General features: G+C 43.5%; 1 protein-coding gene across 1 annotated transcript; it reads left to right on the top strand.

Moving 5' to 3' along the window:
- The first annotated feature begins 1,545 nt into the window (after nt 1-1,545).
- LOC131466339 (polyunsaturated fatty acid lipoxygenase ALOX15B-like) lies at nt 1,546-7,762 on the top strand. Its single transcript, XM_058639511.1, has 14 exons — nt 1,546-1,723; nt 1,855-2,059; nt 2,214-2,295; nt 2,848-2,970; nt 3,055-3,155; nt 4,125-4,285; nt 4,410-4,553; nt 4,769-4,972; nt 5,566-5,652; nt 5,764-5,936; nt 6,196-6,317; nt 6,413-6,513; nt 6,808-6,978; nt 7,071-7,762. The coding sequence occupies exons 1-14, from the start codon at nt 1,571-1,573 to the stop codon at nt 7,248-7,250; spliced, it is 2,007 nt and encodes a 668-aa protein (XP_058495494.1). The 5' UTR covers nt 1,546-1,570; the 3' UTR covers nt 7,251-7,762.
- The last annotated feature ends 8,867 nt before the right edge of the window (nt 7,763-16,629 follow it).

Here is a 16,629-nt window from a genome sequence, read left to right as displayed (position 1 = left end):
CGGAGTCAGCTCAAAATCCAAACAAGGGTTTAATCTTGTACAAGAGGAGCATTCACAGAGCAAAACACAGGCCAGTTACAAAGTGAAGACTCCCTGTCTTGGAGGAAACACATAGTATTTATCTGTCTTAATGGGTCTGCTATCACCCTGCCATAAGGTGCAGACCCTCCGCCTCTGTGGGTCTGTTATCACCTTGCCCTAAGTCGCAGACCCATTGTCTCTATTCACAAGTCACATCAAACACTTCCTAAAACAATACAAAGGGTCACTGGTCACAAGTCACATCGAACAGTTACATTAACAATACAAAGGGTCACTGGTCGCAGGTCACATCAAACGGTTGCATTGAACATTTCTCTTTATGTATTACAAGAGGTACATAATTTCCATGACATATGCACATACAAGTCTTACAAGGAACATTTTAAGCACACCATGTTTACTTGGCTTAGGCTAGTAAACATGGTCTTTGTATTAGATTTTTATACACTTAATAATTAAATGTGAAAAATGGCTAACTGGAATGAAATAATATGAATGAATAATGTTTCATTTTTAATGTGTTATGTTGTTACTGGATTATCATGTCATGTATTGTAATAGCATTGCACTGATGTAAACAAAAGACCAGGAATGGTTTGCAAGAGTTTGCAGTGAAAATCTTTGGGCTGTTCTGTAGAAGCGGTGTATTTTCCTGGCAACTCAACTCATTATGTTATCTCATTTAGTGTGTTATGTGTTAACACAAGTCTTGCTTGGTTTAGGAGCTTAAACTTCTTCATTTAGTATGAAGATTCGTAGAAGGTCCTGTTTGTAAACAGTTACAGCTTTGCTCATCTGTGTGCTTATTTGAACCTGTTTTAATGTCAAATCATCAACGAGACATTCTGATGTACATATACATGTGGCAAACGAATCAAACTGCAAAAAAATAAAAGCTCAGTTAAATTATGTGAAATCTCACAATGACTTTACACATGCTTGAAAACATATTATTGTGTCTTAAGTACAACATTTTGCTCATCTTTGCTTTTTCTAACACAAATGGATCCGTGGAGTGTTAGGATAACACAGTCCAAGTTTCAGCCTCCTGGCCCAAGGCACAGTGAAAATGTGCCTCCTCATGGCATGATGGTGTTTGAAGTGGGTAAACTTGTTGCATCATATTTTTAGAATTCAATCCACCAAAACAGCTTTAAATGTTATCTGCTGCTTCAAGATTTCAAGAGTCAGATACAGTTACAAGTAACTAACTGTACAAAAGTACAAAAACAAGTCGCACCCACAGAACAGACGGTATAAAAAGAAGGAGTCATCAGGGATTTTCATCAAGCACCTTGATCTTCTCAGCAGAAAACTACTTCATCTTCATACCAAAGGTAAGAAAGTTTATCTATGAAATAATTAAGTTAGCTGTAACTGGACAGTAAAAAAAAGAATGGATTACTTTTACTATATTTTTACAATTTTGTGCATCTGGGTTCAGCTAGTCACAGTGAATGTAATTATTGCTGAATGATTATTTTGTATTCTTTCCTTTTTCAGGTTTCTTCATTTTGCCTTAGTGAAAATGGCAAAATATGAAGTGAAAGTGTTCACTGGGAGTTGTGTATATGCTTCCACCTTTAACGATGTCTACATTAAGCTGGTGGGCACACAAGGAGAGAGCGAACGCTCTTGGCTCAAAGGCCTATTTTCTTCTCTAAACGTCATGGGAAGCAAGGTAAGTTTGGGATAAAGCACCTTTAATAAACAACAACGTATTTTTTTCATGCTCAGTAACTTGGTTATGAATACCACTCAATCTCAAGCTCATTGATAAATGTTTTCAAACTATTTCTGTCATTACTCCAGGTGAACACTCTAGATGTCCACTGCACTAAATCCCTTGGAGATTTGATTCTGATAGAAATAGACAAAAAGCCTCAAGGAATCTTCCCAGAAGACGATTGGTTCCCTGCTAAGGCAGAAGTGAACTGCCCTGAGGGAAACACCTACTTCTTTCCCATCTACCACTGGATTGATGACAGTGAGGTGCACCGCTTCAGAGCGGGAAAAGGTATGGACATTTGCTTCTCCTGCATTTTCTTTGCTTTAAACTTTCCAAGGAAGACAACAGAACGATGGTTATTGCAGGCTAGACTGAAAGGAGGCCTGAACAAAGTCATGCCAACATAAAAAAATGTATGTGGTTCTTGTTTTTGTTTTTTAAGCTCTGTTGTGCTATGAAGAGACCCATTCTCTTGGCAAGTACGACAGGCAGCAGGAGCTCAAGATCCGAGCAGAAGAATATTGGTGAGGGACCAACATTTGTACCAGTTTTAACCTTTAAACTTACCCTTGGAACTATTCCGAGGGTCCGTACTGAATTAGATAAAAAAGGCATTTAAATATGCAGCTCCCTCAACATGGAGCAAACTACAAAATTGTTTGAAACTGAAGGAAATGCTCTCATTGAACTCTTTAGTATTGTTGAATGATTTGGAGGCAGAGACATGTGACTGTAGATGATTTGCCTAAATGCACTTTGTATATTTTATTATTTTTATATTGTATTGAGTATGCTGTATGATTGAATTTGTTGTAAAATTGTAATATTCCTACATCAGTTTTTTAATTTTATCTTTGCACCTCTGTTACAAGACCCAGTAATTCACCAGGCAACCTTTAACTTTAGCTGTTAACAGTCACAAAAAGGAAGTAAATGCAGCGTCTTTGCAAACGTATGTGGAGCTTTGGGCCCCCCAGCAGGGTCTGTGCCCTCTGGTGGGGAAACCTCTGCTCTAAACAAAGCACCCTGCTGTCTACAACGTTTCTCATGACTCTGTTCCTCTCTATTTTCACCAGCTGGGACAGTTTTGAAGATGGACTTCCTTACTGCATGAAGGCAGATTCCACTGATTCCTTGCCACCTGAAGTTCAGTTCTCCTTCACCAAGGACGAAGAGTTTAAATTGACTGCAGTCTATGGGTAATATATATTGATTCAACTATCCATTTATCTGCTCATCAAATTAATTTAAGATATCTTAATAAAGGTACTCTGCTTTCATAGACAGGTTCAGCTGAACTTGAGCAAACTGCTCTATTGCAGTGGAAAGTGGACTAGTTTTGATGACATCCATCGGTTAATCAGCAATGCAAGTGAAATATCAGGTACTGCATTATCCTGGCACTAGCTTGATGGAGTACTCGTTATGCAAATGTATAAGGCCACCATTAGATTTATGGTTTTAGCAAAACTGTCAGTCACTTCATTGCAACATATCCAGAACATATGGGAAATATTGAAATCACATTTCTCAGAAAAGAAACAGCTTCTTCATGTTCAAGGTTCATTTAGTGTGACCTACAGTACACAAAAGCACAATCCAGGCTCTCTGAAAAGCATTTTAAGCAGGTTAATTCAAGACATGCTTGAGTTGAGTTAAATGAATTGTCAGTTTGATAATATATAAGAACAACTTTCATCATTCCAATCCAAATGCCAATGACAGACAGATTTTGACTGAGAATATACAGTGCTTAAACCTAATGTTTCTGTAAAGGTTAATACACCAGTATGCAGAAGCTTCTTAACCAAAATTATATTTTAATACTGTTGTTGAATTTTCAAATTTACTGTTTTACAAAGAAATGAAGACAAAAAAAGATTGACTGAGATGTCAAATGATAGTTATTCACTCACATTCCTCCTGAGGAGTACAGCATATCAATCTCTACATTTTTCTTCAATAGAGCATTATGTCAGTTTTGTAAATTATGTTCAAATTGAGAAGAAAACAGATACAGCGCAGCACGTAATGAGTGGACACCAGTGACTAACAGCTGGCACTGTCCAATAGGAGCCACGATTCAGGAGGCTTTAAATCAGGAGTTCAGATTCTTATGGGTTATGAAACAACCATCACAAAGGCCTGGTCACCTCTGCTTCATGTTGGTTGACAATTCTCTGGATGGAGTGTTCACTCAGATAAATGATGTGGTGCCAGTCCATTTAAAACCTTTAAAACAAGCAGTGTTATCCTACACTTAATCCCTGTGTCGCACACCTTAAGTACTGCCTGCTGTACTGTGCCCTGTGTTATCCTGGAAGTCAGTGAAGTTCACTTCTACTTTTTCCAGAATATGTGCAGAAACACTGGAAGGAGGACACGTTCTTTGGCTACCAGTATCTAAATGGTGTCAACCCCATGTTGATCAGACGCTGCAGAGTCCTGCCTGATAACTTTCCTGTCCCTGAAGGCTTGGACTTTGGCGAGGGTAGCTTGGCAGAACAAATGAAGGTGAAAATATCAATACATACAAATGAACATTTCCTTTTTGTCCCACAATTGCATGGGACATTTTGATGTTTCATATACGCACTGTCATTTATATTTTCTTTATTCTTGATAAAATGACAAACAGAAAGGCAATATATACCTGTGTGACTACAAGCTTTTGGACGGCGTGAAAGCAAGAATGATCAATGGGAAACAGCAGTACTTGATGGCTCCCCTCGTCCTCCTCTTCAAAAAACAGAATGACACGTTGGTGCCCATCGCTATTCAGGTGAGACTGGCACTTGTATACAGTATCATTGATAATGAAGATGGATGTTGGAGTATTGATATGCATAGCTATCTTTCAAATGAGCTGCTTAAACAGGAAACATTTGCAAATAACGTGTGTATGGTGTGTGTTCAAGACGTGTCTGGTTCACCTAGTTCTTCTTCTTGGTATTGTATTGATTGGATTAATATGTATCTCATTATCTTGTCCTGTAGCTGAAGCAGACGCCAGGAGAGGACAATCCAATCTTTTATCCTTCTGATTCTGAGTACGACTGGTTACTGGCCAAGACTTTTGTGAGAAGTGCCGAGTTCACTGAGCATCAACTCAACACTCACCTGCTGCGCACTCACCTGCTGGCTGAGGTTTTTGCAGTGTCACTTCTGCGCAACTTGCCAATGGTGCATCCACTGTACAAGGTGACATAACATACTGAAGCTAATGACCCAAACTGTTTTAATGGGAAGTTTTTCACACAGCACAATGTTATATATATATATGTATATGTATATATATATATATATATATATATATATATACACTGAGATTTCTGACTGTATATACCCTTACTGCGCTCACTGCACGGATCTGTACCACAGGTGCACGCTTGATAAATTGCCATGGGAATAATACAAAACTCCTTATATGGACATCCTGGGTGTTTATAGTTTTAGTAGTAGCGTTAATTGTGCAGAAGACCGTTTTTATTTTATTTTTTGTTCAAGCCAAGCAAACTTTGAACTGTGACATAATTCCAAATGTCCCAAATTCAATCAGGTTCCAAGAAGTTTGAGTAATTTTTTTCTCAGGTGTGTTTATAGTTTATAGAGTTGGTACAAAAGGAAACAACATATAATTTCCTCAGATAAGACACACTCTGTATTGCACATATGTTCGTATAGCCTCTGTATATAGGTTTTAATATAGTAATGGTAAAAAGCAGCCTAAATGTTCTGTGTTCTGAGGGAGAACAAATAACAATGTTACTAACTGAGTTCCTGGTTTCACTCAGCTCCTCGTGCCTTCCACTCGCTACACCATGCAAATAAACCTGCTAGCTCGGAAACTTCTCATTTCTAAGGAGGGAGTTTTCACAAAGGTATGAATAGATGACCACTCTCTGTCGACTATTACCAACAAAATGTTTTTATTTTTCATTATAATCAATACTGTTTGTCTTTCTTTATATTCCTTTCATATGCTCACTCAGTACGCAGCCTCTGGTTGCAAGGAGACTAAGAAGACGATCCTGAGTAGATCACTGACCTCAGTGACCTACAGCTCCCTCTGTATACCAGATGACATTGCTGAGCGTGGACTGGGAGACATTCCAAACTTCTACTACAGGGATGACGGACTCCAGCTCTGGGATATCATCTTCAGGTATTATACACAGCTTTCAACACAACTGCCTTTGTTCTTTTCAGCAATTCCTGTGTCCAGATTTAAGACATTTCTGAGGAGCTCACATGCTTGTTTTAGGTGTTCTGTCCACAATCTATAGGTAAAAACACTTTACCAAACTGTAGCATTTGTTTTCTTATGCGAAGGGAAAAATGATTTGATAACCTCATCAGGAAATCACTCACAACTACAATGTCTATAAAATGTGTTTTACAGTTCTTTGACATGCTTGTTAAAGGTTTGTGAAAGGAGTTCTCAGCTTCTACTACAAGGATGATGCTGCGGTCCAGAAAGACTCTGAGCTGCAGAAGTGGATTGGAGACATTTTTAAATATGGGTTCCTTTCTCAGGCAAGCTCAGGTGAGGTTTAAATACATTGATATGTGCAGATTTACATATTTGTATTCTTGTACATCAACCATATATCAGACTTGAATCTGTTTTGTAATTCCCAGGAATCCCACATCAATTTGATGCAGTGGACGACCTCGTCAAGTTTATCACCATGGTGATGTTTACTTGCTCATGCCAGCATGGGGCTGTGAACACTGGACAGGTGATTCCCTTTATTATACCTGAATGATCAGTGTTGCACTTTATTGATTCTTTAACATAAACAGAGCCACACAATCGATAACCACAGCCACACTCAACAGTAGCAGTTCTTGACGTTGAACTTAAACACACAAATTCTATCATGGTCACAAGGAAAATGTAGTAAGCTTGGTCAATCCAGGAAGCATCTGACGAGCACAGCCACCAGTGCCAAATCTAACTGTATTCAGTCATTGCAATATATAGTTTAATTGTGATGAGCGTGTTCCTGACTGAATTAGTGTTTTTTTTGTAGTACGACTATGGGGCCTGGATGCCCAACAATCCTACCTCCCTGCAACTTCCTCCACCAACCACAAAGGGTACAACCAATGAGGCCACTCTGCTGGATACATTGCCTGATGTCAACACCACAGTTCATGGCATGGCGGTCATGTGGCTACTCAGTCAGCAGTCTAGTGACTTTGTTAGTATCCAGACTGTGTATTAACCAAAGTAACTCATGACATTACATAACTGTTTGTGGAATTAAACATAATATTTGTTTGTTTTTTTCAGGTCCCACTGGGTCAGTACCCACAACAACTTTTCTTTGAAGAGACTCCCTGCAAACTGATAATGGAATTCCAGGGAGAACTCAAGATATTAAGTGCAGCCATTGAGGTCAGAAACCAGAGTCTGGATGTCAAGTACACATACTTGGACCCAGCTACGTTAGCAAATAGTGTTGCCATTTGAGTGACTTGCTCAGCATTTGCTCAAATTCACCGTCATGATTAAAACAGGGGAGTGGGTAAAGAGTGCATGTGCTATTTTTAAGTAACAATAGAGTACAACGAAACTACTACATTCGTTGAATAATATGGTGACAAATGAGTGGGCATTTTATGAAAACAATATTAATATTAAGCTTTGATGCTGCTTCATTATTATTCCGGCAAGCTGTACTCTAAGAGGCTCTAACCGTTCATAATAATAGTTTAAAACACTTTAACACAGATCCTATTGATCCTCAGTGTCACTATTCTGACTTAGGAAAATTGATATATTGACAATATTTTTTCTGGATCAAAACAAATGTGTTATTGAAACAACTATTGCAGCATGTGTGAATTGTATGTAACAAAGGAGTTATGCACAGTTGTATCCTGTGTGGGTGGTTTTAATGCTTTAGGGATGTAAACATGGTTGATCTTCTGTTTTTGTTTTGTTAATCACAACAAAAGCCTTAATAAAGAAAATGCAAAGCATGTTTGATGTGGTATGTTCTTCCTAAACAACATTGTTTTTTATTTTACATAACATGTAGTGTCGTGTGCTGTGATGTGTGATGGAACAATCAATGCATTCTCTACGTGGTATTTAATTCTAGATTGACCTCATTTCTGTTCACTGTCACCACACCAGTGTAAACTGTCATTAGTTTTCCTCTCTATAGAGCAGAGGTGTCAAACTGGCGGCCCCCCAATCGATTACATGCCGCCCACCACTTAATATCATATCATGATGAAAACATGGTCCACAAGGTCTGCGAGAGAGTATAATACTAGATATCTATGCCAGCAATATTTGTATAATAACTCACATTATTAACATTAAATTACACACATGTGTTTTGGTGTTTTATTACGTGTTTTAGATTTATTCCTCTGATTTTACTATCACTAGATTTATTTCATTGTGAAGTAGGCATCTTTCCATATCAAAACAAGCACTTTTACTTTGCAATTCTGAGTGAATAGTTGACTTGACGCTCATTGGCCCCCAGGTCATTTGAGTTTGACACCCCTGCTTTAGAGCGACTGGATATGTCTACAAAATCACAAGTGCGGGGGGAGATGACTGTTATCATCATACACTCACTGCCCTCTTTACAAGACGCATAAAAAAGTCGCAGGAGTGGAACCCATCTTCTGAAGCCCGTTAATTTCAAGGTGTTGTACTTTCAGTAATGGTCTTCTTCATACCTTGGTTGGTTATTGAAGTGGTTATTTGAGTTGCTGTAGCTTTTCTATCATTTCGAACAACCAAACCACATTTTAAATCCCCTTTATTCCCCATTCTGATCCTTGGTTTGAACTTCAGTTGAGTTGCTGCCATGTGATTGGCTGATACAATATTTGTGTGAACCCTTTTTTCCATTACTATGTTTAAACATACAGTATATACAGAGGGTATAAGAATTTGCAATATTATATCCTTTTTTTCCTGCACAAACTAGGCAATCTAATGGAAAAAAAAACTGTATAGACACACCTGAGCAAAAAGTACTAAAAATTAATATTTGAATTTGGGAAATTTGGAAATATGTCACAGTTCAAAGTTCACTTGGCTCGTTTTATGAACAAAAAGAAAAGAAAAATGTTCTATTTTGTGAATTCTGCACGATTATTGCTACTTTATGTCTTTTTTTTTTTTTACAAAAATATTAAAATAATGTGGATCTGCATTTTACAAAAAACAAAAAAATAAACGATTCCTGGTCATTTTTGTGCCAGTTTATTTATGCAGTTTTTTTATATTAATATTCCCAAATTCAAAGGCCTGGAACATCCAAATATACAACCTACAGTACACTTGACTTCTGACTGTCCTCTCCATGAAGATATGCTGCTCTGTGTAATGCATTACACCATTTAGGTATTTTGGTTTTGTAAGATGTCTTTGATCCTGACAAGATGGTAGGCATTACGTAGGTCTAGTTTAGTGAACACCTTAGCCCCCTTCAACAGTTCAAAGGCCGTGGAGATGAGGGGGAGGGGGTACCTGTTCTTGATAGTTATAGCATTGAGACCACGATAGTCTATGCAGGGCCGGAGGGTCTTATCCTTCTTCTCCACAAAGAAAAATCCAGCTCCAGCAGGGGAGAAAGAGGGACGGATGAGACCAGCGGCCAGGGAATCCCTAACATAGTCCTCCATGGCTCTACGCTCTGGGGCCGAAAGGGAATATAACTTGCCCCTAGGGGGGGTGCTGCCCGGTAGCAAGTCTATGGCACAATCGTAAGGACGATGAGGAGGCAAGGAGGTGGCTTTGGCCTTGCAGAAAACCTCGGCGAGGTCGTGATAGCAAGGTGGTACGTTGGTGAGGTCAGAATAAGAGGAGTGGGAAATAGGAAGTGAGCTGTGGGGTTTGGGCAGGCAGGTGTTGGCACATTTTGGCCCCCAGCAGGTTATCTTTCCACTAGCCCAGTCAAAATTTGGATTATGGCTGCCATCTACGACTCTCACTTCAAGGGGGTGTGGGACGGCGAACACTCTCAGTCCGAGTTTCCTAGAGAATAGAGAAAACATGCAGTAATTCAAATCAAACAACTTAGTCAAAAATAAACACACAAACAACCAAACAACTAACAAAAAAATAAAGCAACTAACAAACTGAAACAATATTCATAACTATAATTTAAACCATCACAAAATTGTACTCGTCACGAAAGTAGTGGTAGTAGTAGTAGTAGTAGTAGTAGTAGTAGTAGTTGTAGCGGCAGCATGAACTAAAACAATCAAAGAGAGGGAGACAGAACAGCAGTCGGCCACGGCTTGGAGGCTGAGGTTTCTACAGGGCCGCAGCACCGCGATTCACAGGCTGGCCCAATTACCTGCCAAGCGAGCAAAGAGCAAAAATACTCAATCTTAATGTGGTGTAACAATTTAAAAACACACCAGGATCAGCCTGCATATACAGTACCTACCAGAGAATAGCAGCGCAGCGCTTCCGACTCGTGAGGAGAGGGAGAGCGAGAGAGAGAGGGAGCGCACGGCTCACTTGCCGTCCACAGCAACTAAAGACCAAAAAGCCATTCAGTCAGCGGCCCAACAAGAGCTTCCAGCGGCCAGAGCATAATGTAGCCAGCTTACCTTCCGACACTGATGTGTTCACCCACAGTGGAGGGAGCACACTTCAGCTCCGCACAGACAATGCAGCAGACTCTGCAAACAACAGAGTGGAAGCGTGACACCACTACCACTCGCCGTAACTTCATCACAGAATTTAATGATCCTACCAGCGTAACCTACCGCACAATTGGGGAGTATGGATCACCGATCTATCTGTCACGGCCACGCCAAACATCGATCTGACTGATCACTGCATCCGGGAGGAAAGTATGACGCACATCAAAGGCGCAGTCACCTGCCCATATATATAACAGTGGGCGGCACTGCCCCGCAATTACACAATGACGCAATGACTGATTCTGTCGGTGATTGAGTGCACCCGTGAAGAATGCGGGTCACTTCAACTTGCCACATTCTACCCCCCCTTTTTGCGTCGTCGCCCCGACGATGACACAAGAGACATGGAGGGTTAGTACCAAGGTCTAAAAATGGCAAATTGAGCATTAGAGGCCGGCACTGGAGTTTCAACTGCTCCATTGTCCGCCACACTGGCTGCCCGAGGAAGGCAGTGGACATTTGAATGTTGACCAGCTGTAGAGCGTTCAGTTCGTCGCAAGACCATCTGACTGGAACTGGGTTGGCCTGCTGAAAAGGAGGAGTCGATTGGTGGGCCAAAAACTTTCTGGTACCAAAGGTGTATCTGGGATTGGCTGAGCTTCCACAGGGATGACTACAGAAGACCCTCTGGCCTCTGAAGAGATAGAAAACACTTCTGAAGGCAGCAAAGGGGTGTCAGGGACCAGCAAACATAGGTCAACATCCTCAGACCCGCTGGGTGAGCTACCAGGCAACATGTGTTGGAGTGGTTGTGAAGCCTTTGCAGGTGGAGCCAAAGGCTCTGACCGAATTTGGGCTTTCAACATGTTGCGATGTACATTACGTACCTTACACAAGTCATTCACAGGAGCAAAAGTGTAAACCGCTCCTTCACCTACAGGTACACGCAGCACCTGAAAGACCACGGGACTCCACTTGTCCTGGATTTTATGGCGACCCCGGATACTACGGTCCTGAAGGTAGACCAACTGGCCCACCTGAAAAGGTGCGTCATGGACCCTCTGGTCATGCCGCTCCTTCCGACGACCTGCTGCAGCCAACAGCCTCTCTCGAGCGCCTTCTAAGGCGATACCCAATCTGGCTTGATGCTCCACAAGCCAATCCTGCACTCGCACGAACACGGCCCAAAAGAAAATCTACAGGTAGCCTTGGCTCCCGACCAAACATCAATAGAAAGGGAGACTCACCAGTATCCTGGTGAGGAGTGGTATTATAACAGAACAGTACCTGTGGTAGGCAAGAAGCCCAGTCCTGTTTCCTGGAAGATGGCAGTGTGCGCAGAAGGTTGTGGAGTGTTCGATTGAACCTCTCGCACTGTCCGTTGCCAGCCGGGTGATAGGGTGTAGTACGAGACTTCGCTACTTCGTACATATCACAAAGTTGATGGATCAAGGAACTCTCAAAGCTCCTCCCCTGGTCTGAATGGATACGGCTGGGAACACCAAACCTGAAAAACCATTCCGTAGACAAGACCTGTGCCACAGTGGAGGCTCGCTGATCCCGTGTTGGGACAGCCACAGTGTACTTGCTAAACACGTCTGTCATCACAAGGACATTTTCTAGTCCACCCCGAGAGGGCTCTAACAATGTGAAATCTATAGCCACAATTTCGTTTGGCCTAGAGGCCAATAAGTGACCCATGAAGCTATGTGGCACTGACCCAGAATCCTTTGCAACCTGACAGCGTTCACACTCTTGGACCCACTGCTTAATGTCTGCAGACATCCCCGGCCAGTAACAGCGCTGTCGCACCAGCTCACTGGTCCGGTCAATACCTTGATGGCCATGTTCCTGGTGCAGCTGTCTCAAGGTCTCTGATCTAAGGACTGCTGGTAAAACAAGCTGAAACTTTTCCTCCCCGCCATCTGAGCGGAAGATCCGACAGTATAAAACACCGTCGTGTTCAACCAGACGATCCCATTTATGCAACAATGCTAACGCTGGTCTTGGGACCTGTCGCCTCTCCTCTGGAGTAGGCTGGACCTGCCTCCGCCAAAAAAGCAAAACATTTTTCAGGATGGGATCCACCTCCTGCATGGAGCGGATATCTGAAGAGGAATGGCTTGGCCAGACTGATATTAGAGACTGCTTCGCAGGTACCCCAGAGTCCAAGTGCGAGGCTTGTTGGAGGGCCTCTGGGACTGGAGGGCCTCTGGGACTAGAGTGCCAGGAACAGCCTGTTCAACCAGGCTAGAACCAGACAAACACTGCCGGGAAAGCGCATCAGCATTCTTGTTGCTGCGACCTGACCGATACTTAATTTCGAAATCAAAAGCAGCGAGTTGAGCAGCCCATCGGTGCTCCGTGGCCCCAAGTTTAGCTGAATGGAGATAACTTAGCGGATTATTGTCAGTAAAAACCACACACCTGTTGCCAAGGAGGTACTCTCGAAACTTTTCTGCCATGGCCCACTTGAGTGCAAGAAATTCCAGTTTCATGGAACTGTAGTTAGTCATGTTACGCTCAGTGGGCCGAAGGCCTCGACTAGCATAAGCTATTGGTCGTAGGCCGCTCTCTGTCTCCTGGGAAAGGACAGCCCCGAGACTGCTATGGCTAGCATCGACCTCCAAAACGAAAGGGCGTCCAAAGTCTGCATAAGCAAGCACAGGAGCAGAAACCAACTTGGCCTTTAAAGGCCTCAAAACTCTGCTCACACTCAGCTGTCCATGCAGGACCCAGTGCCTGTCCTTGCTTTTTCTTGGACTTGGTATCTACCAGTTCAGCTACCAACTTATGGAGGGGACCGGCCATCTTTGCAAACCCCTCAACAAAGCGCCGGTAATAACTGGCAAACCCTAAAAAGGAACGCAGCTCCGACACATGGTGTGGGCGCTGCCATTTAGCCACTGCCTCAATTTTGGCAGGATCCGTGGAAACTCCCCCACTAGAGATGACGTGACCTAAGTATCTGACCTCTTGCTGGAAAAAGGCACACTTGTCAATTTTTACCTTAAGCCCCTCTCTTAGGAGCCGACTCAGAACAACCTCAAGTCACTGCACATGCTGAGAAACAAAGGATGAGAACACAACGATGTCATCAAAATAAAGGAGCAAAGACTGGCACTGCTGGTCCCCAAACATCCTCTGCATTAACCGCTGAAAGGTGCTTGGGGCATTGCACAAGCCGAATGGCATCCGGTTCCACTCGAAAAGTCCAAACGGCGTACAAAAGGCCGTTTTGGTTTTGTCCTGCTCTGAAACCGGTACCTGATTGTATCCACTGGCCAGATCTAAAGTAGAGAACCAGCGGGCCCCTGAAAGGGCATCAAGACTTTCTTCTATACGAGGTAAGGGAAAAGCATCCTTCCTCGTCTTGCTGTTAAGCAACCGGTAGTCCACACACATGCGCAGACTCCCATCTTTTTTTCGAACCAAAACAATTGGTGAAGCATAGGGGCTACTGCTCTCCCTGATGACCTGGGCCTCAAGAAGCTGGTTAATATGAGCTTTGACCTCCTCATACTCAGATGGTGGAATGCGCCTGTACCTCTGTCGAATTGGCACATCATCAAGCAGCGGAATGTCATGGGAGATAAGGTTGGTGCAGCCCAGATCACCATCGTGGGCAGAAAAGACTGAGCTATATTTCTGCAACAAGGACCTCACCTCCCTCTGCTCTGGCTCCATCAAGACAGACAGGTCCACTGCCTCTACCCCACTGTACACGGGGTGACTAGCCACTTGAGATGACACTGTGGCTGTGGTAGACCTCACCTCAGTGAGTCCTGCGGGAAGACTGACAATATGGGCATCGCCCAAGACACCAAGAGTGGTACGTGGATAGAGCAGCACCTCTGTTAACCCCACATTGACCACAGGGACGTAAACCGTACCACGGGAGACCTGCACAATGCAAGGAGATGCCAAAAGCCCCGCTGGCAGGCCAGACTCAGTAGGCTCAAAAAGTATAGCCCGGCCAGAGAACCTTTCGGAACAAGTACTAGCCACCATTTTCATAAATCCGCCAGGAATACGGACAGCTTGTGTACCTCGAACCCTGGCTATACCAGAGGAACGTCTCGGGCACTGAGTGGTGGACTGATGGAACTGCTGCAGAGCTTCAACAATGGGGACAGGGGCATGCACCACAGAAGAGGTGCCAAACAGCTCAGATCCATGTGCGCCAAAGAGCTCTCTGTAACATCCACGAATAACATTCATCCCCAGGATACCAGGGACAGAAGACACTGCACCAAGTGGGTTTTTGACTACCAGGATGCCACAATTCGGAATCACCTTACCACACAGAGTCACATTCAACTCTAGATAACCAATGTAAGGGATCTCCAGGCCATTAGCTGCCCGGAGCTGCAACCAGTGACACGACTGAAGACGATCATGACTCCACGGTGCAAACTGCTCTAAAAAGAAACTCTCAGTAATGGTGGACACCATTGACCCTGTGTCCACCAAACAGGAAATGGAAACCCCCCCCCCATTGAAACCTCAATGGTGGGACAAGATGACATCAATCTGGCTGTAGGACCAACCTGTGAGCCCATCGGCTCCCCATCTGAGCTGTGGCTCAACAACTCAGAGGGCGTCAGTTTTCCGACTGGTGAGAGTGGGGAAATGGCCTGGCCCTGTTAGAGGGAAATCCAGTGGCAGAATTAGCACGAGCAGGAACCCGTTCCCCAACACATTCTCTCGCGAAATGCCCCGGCTGATGGCACCTTCGACAGATCAGCGGGCCACTGCGAGGAGGGTGAGTCTGTATGGGACGGTTCTGCAAAGAAGCTACTGTCTGGGTGAGCTGATTGAGCTGTTCCTGCTGACGCTTCAAAAGCTCCTTAAATTCTCCTAGCTCTGACCCATATGAGGCAGCAAGGGGGGCCGGGCCGGGACCACTCTGCACCCCACACTGAAGGCCATACGTTGAAGGGAGGGAGTAACTGCGTTCTCTAGTGCCCCCTGGAAACCCTTCCCTCTCCCACCTAATGGCTTCTGCACGCACCTCCAAAAGAGTAGCATCAGGTTGACCACGGACAAACTGTTTTAATTCCCGACGAAGAGCACTGTCAAGGACATGCTCTACAAATTGGTCACGAAGTAACACCCTTGCATTAAGCAAACCATCAGGAGCACATTGTTCCACCTTTTCCATAAGAGCCATTAGGGCCAGGGAAAACTCCTGGAGTGTTTCGCCCTCTTGCTGCTTCCTAGCAAAAAAAGCTTGCTGTAAAGTGACATATGACTGAGCACAACCATACAACTCCTTTAAAATGGCTAAAACCTTAATGGGGTCGCCACGCTCCACACTAGTGCGATACTTAATCTCCTCCCGTGCCTCTCCTTCCAAATGATCGAAAATAAAGAAGGCCTGGTCAATGACAGACAGATGGCGGACACGCATGCATGCCTGTATCTCCTCGGTCCACTCGGCTATCCCTATGCCTGTTCTACCATTAAACATAGGACACCGCCGGTCTCTAGGCACTACCACCAACCGCTCGGTAACAGAAGCGCTGGGGCCTAAAACTGGGGCCTCACGACCAGATGCCGGGGAAGCTAGGTTAGCTGTACTAGGACCCGCTGGAGACAAAGCCCTTTCCCGCAATAGCCGCTCGTTATCGGTCCGGAGATGCATAAACAGGTCTCTAAGCTGCTGCATTTCCTCCTCCATAATAATAATTATAGGTAAGGTGCACACAAACTGCACAAAATTCACTTAATATAAAACACTCTGTGGCAAATACTGCTGTTCTGTCCCCCCTACAACACACAAATTCACAGTGAAATAATCAATCCCACAACGTAATATTAATAAAAACAGAATTAAAGAAAACAAAAAAAAATGGAATTCATGTCTCTATCTTCAAAAGTGCGTCCTGCCGACAACGCCAAGATGTGGCAAAATGGTGGGAGGTGAGGACAAACCGACAACGCCACCTCAGGGAATTTCACCCCGAGGAAATAACTAAATAAAATTACTAATATGGCCCACGTTAAGTCTCCACCTAGACTAAGGGCACAGGTTCAAAAAGCACTGAGATCAGACGTGATTCCAACAATAAGTAAATATTTTATTAACAATCTTTAAAAATACCATTCATAAAAGGACACTATCTTAGTCTTAGTTGGGAACGAGGTATACTACCTGCCCACACCGCTCAGCTTAATAAAAAACACAAGGCTGGGCCAGGGCTGGGGGCTGAGAGGGAAAT

Source organism: Solea solea, chromosome 10 (genome assembly GCF_958295425.1).
Source record: "Solea solea chromosome 10, fSolSol10.1, whole genome shotgun sequence".
NCBI lineage: Eukaryota > Metazoa > Chordata > Actinopteri > Pleuronectiformes > Soleidae > Solea > Solea solea.
The sequence above is the reverse complement of the archived record's forward strand: the minus strand, read 5'-3'. Positions and strand labels throughout refer to the sequence as shown.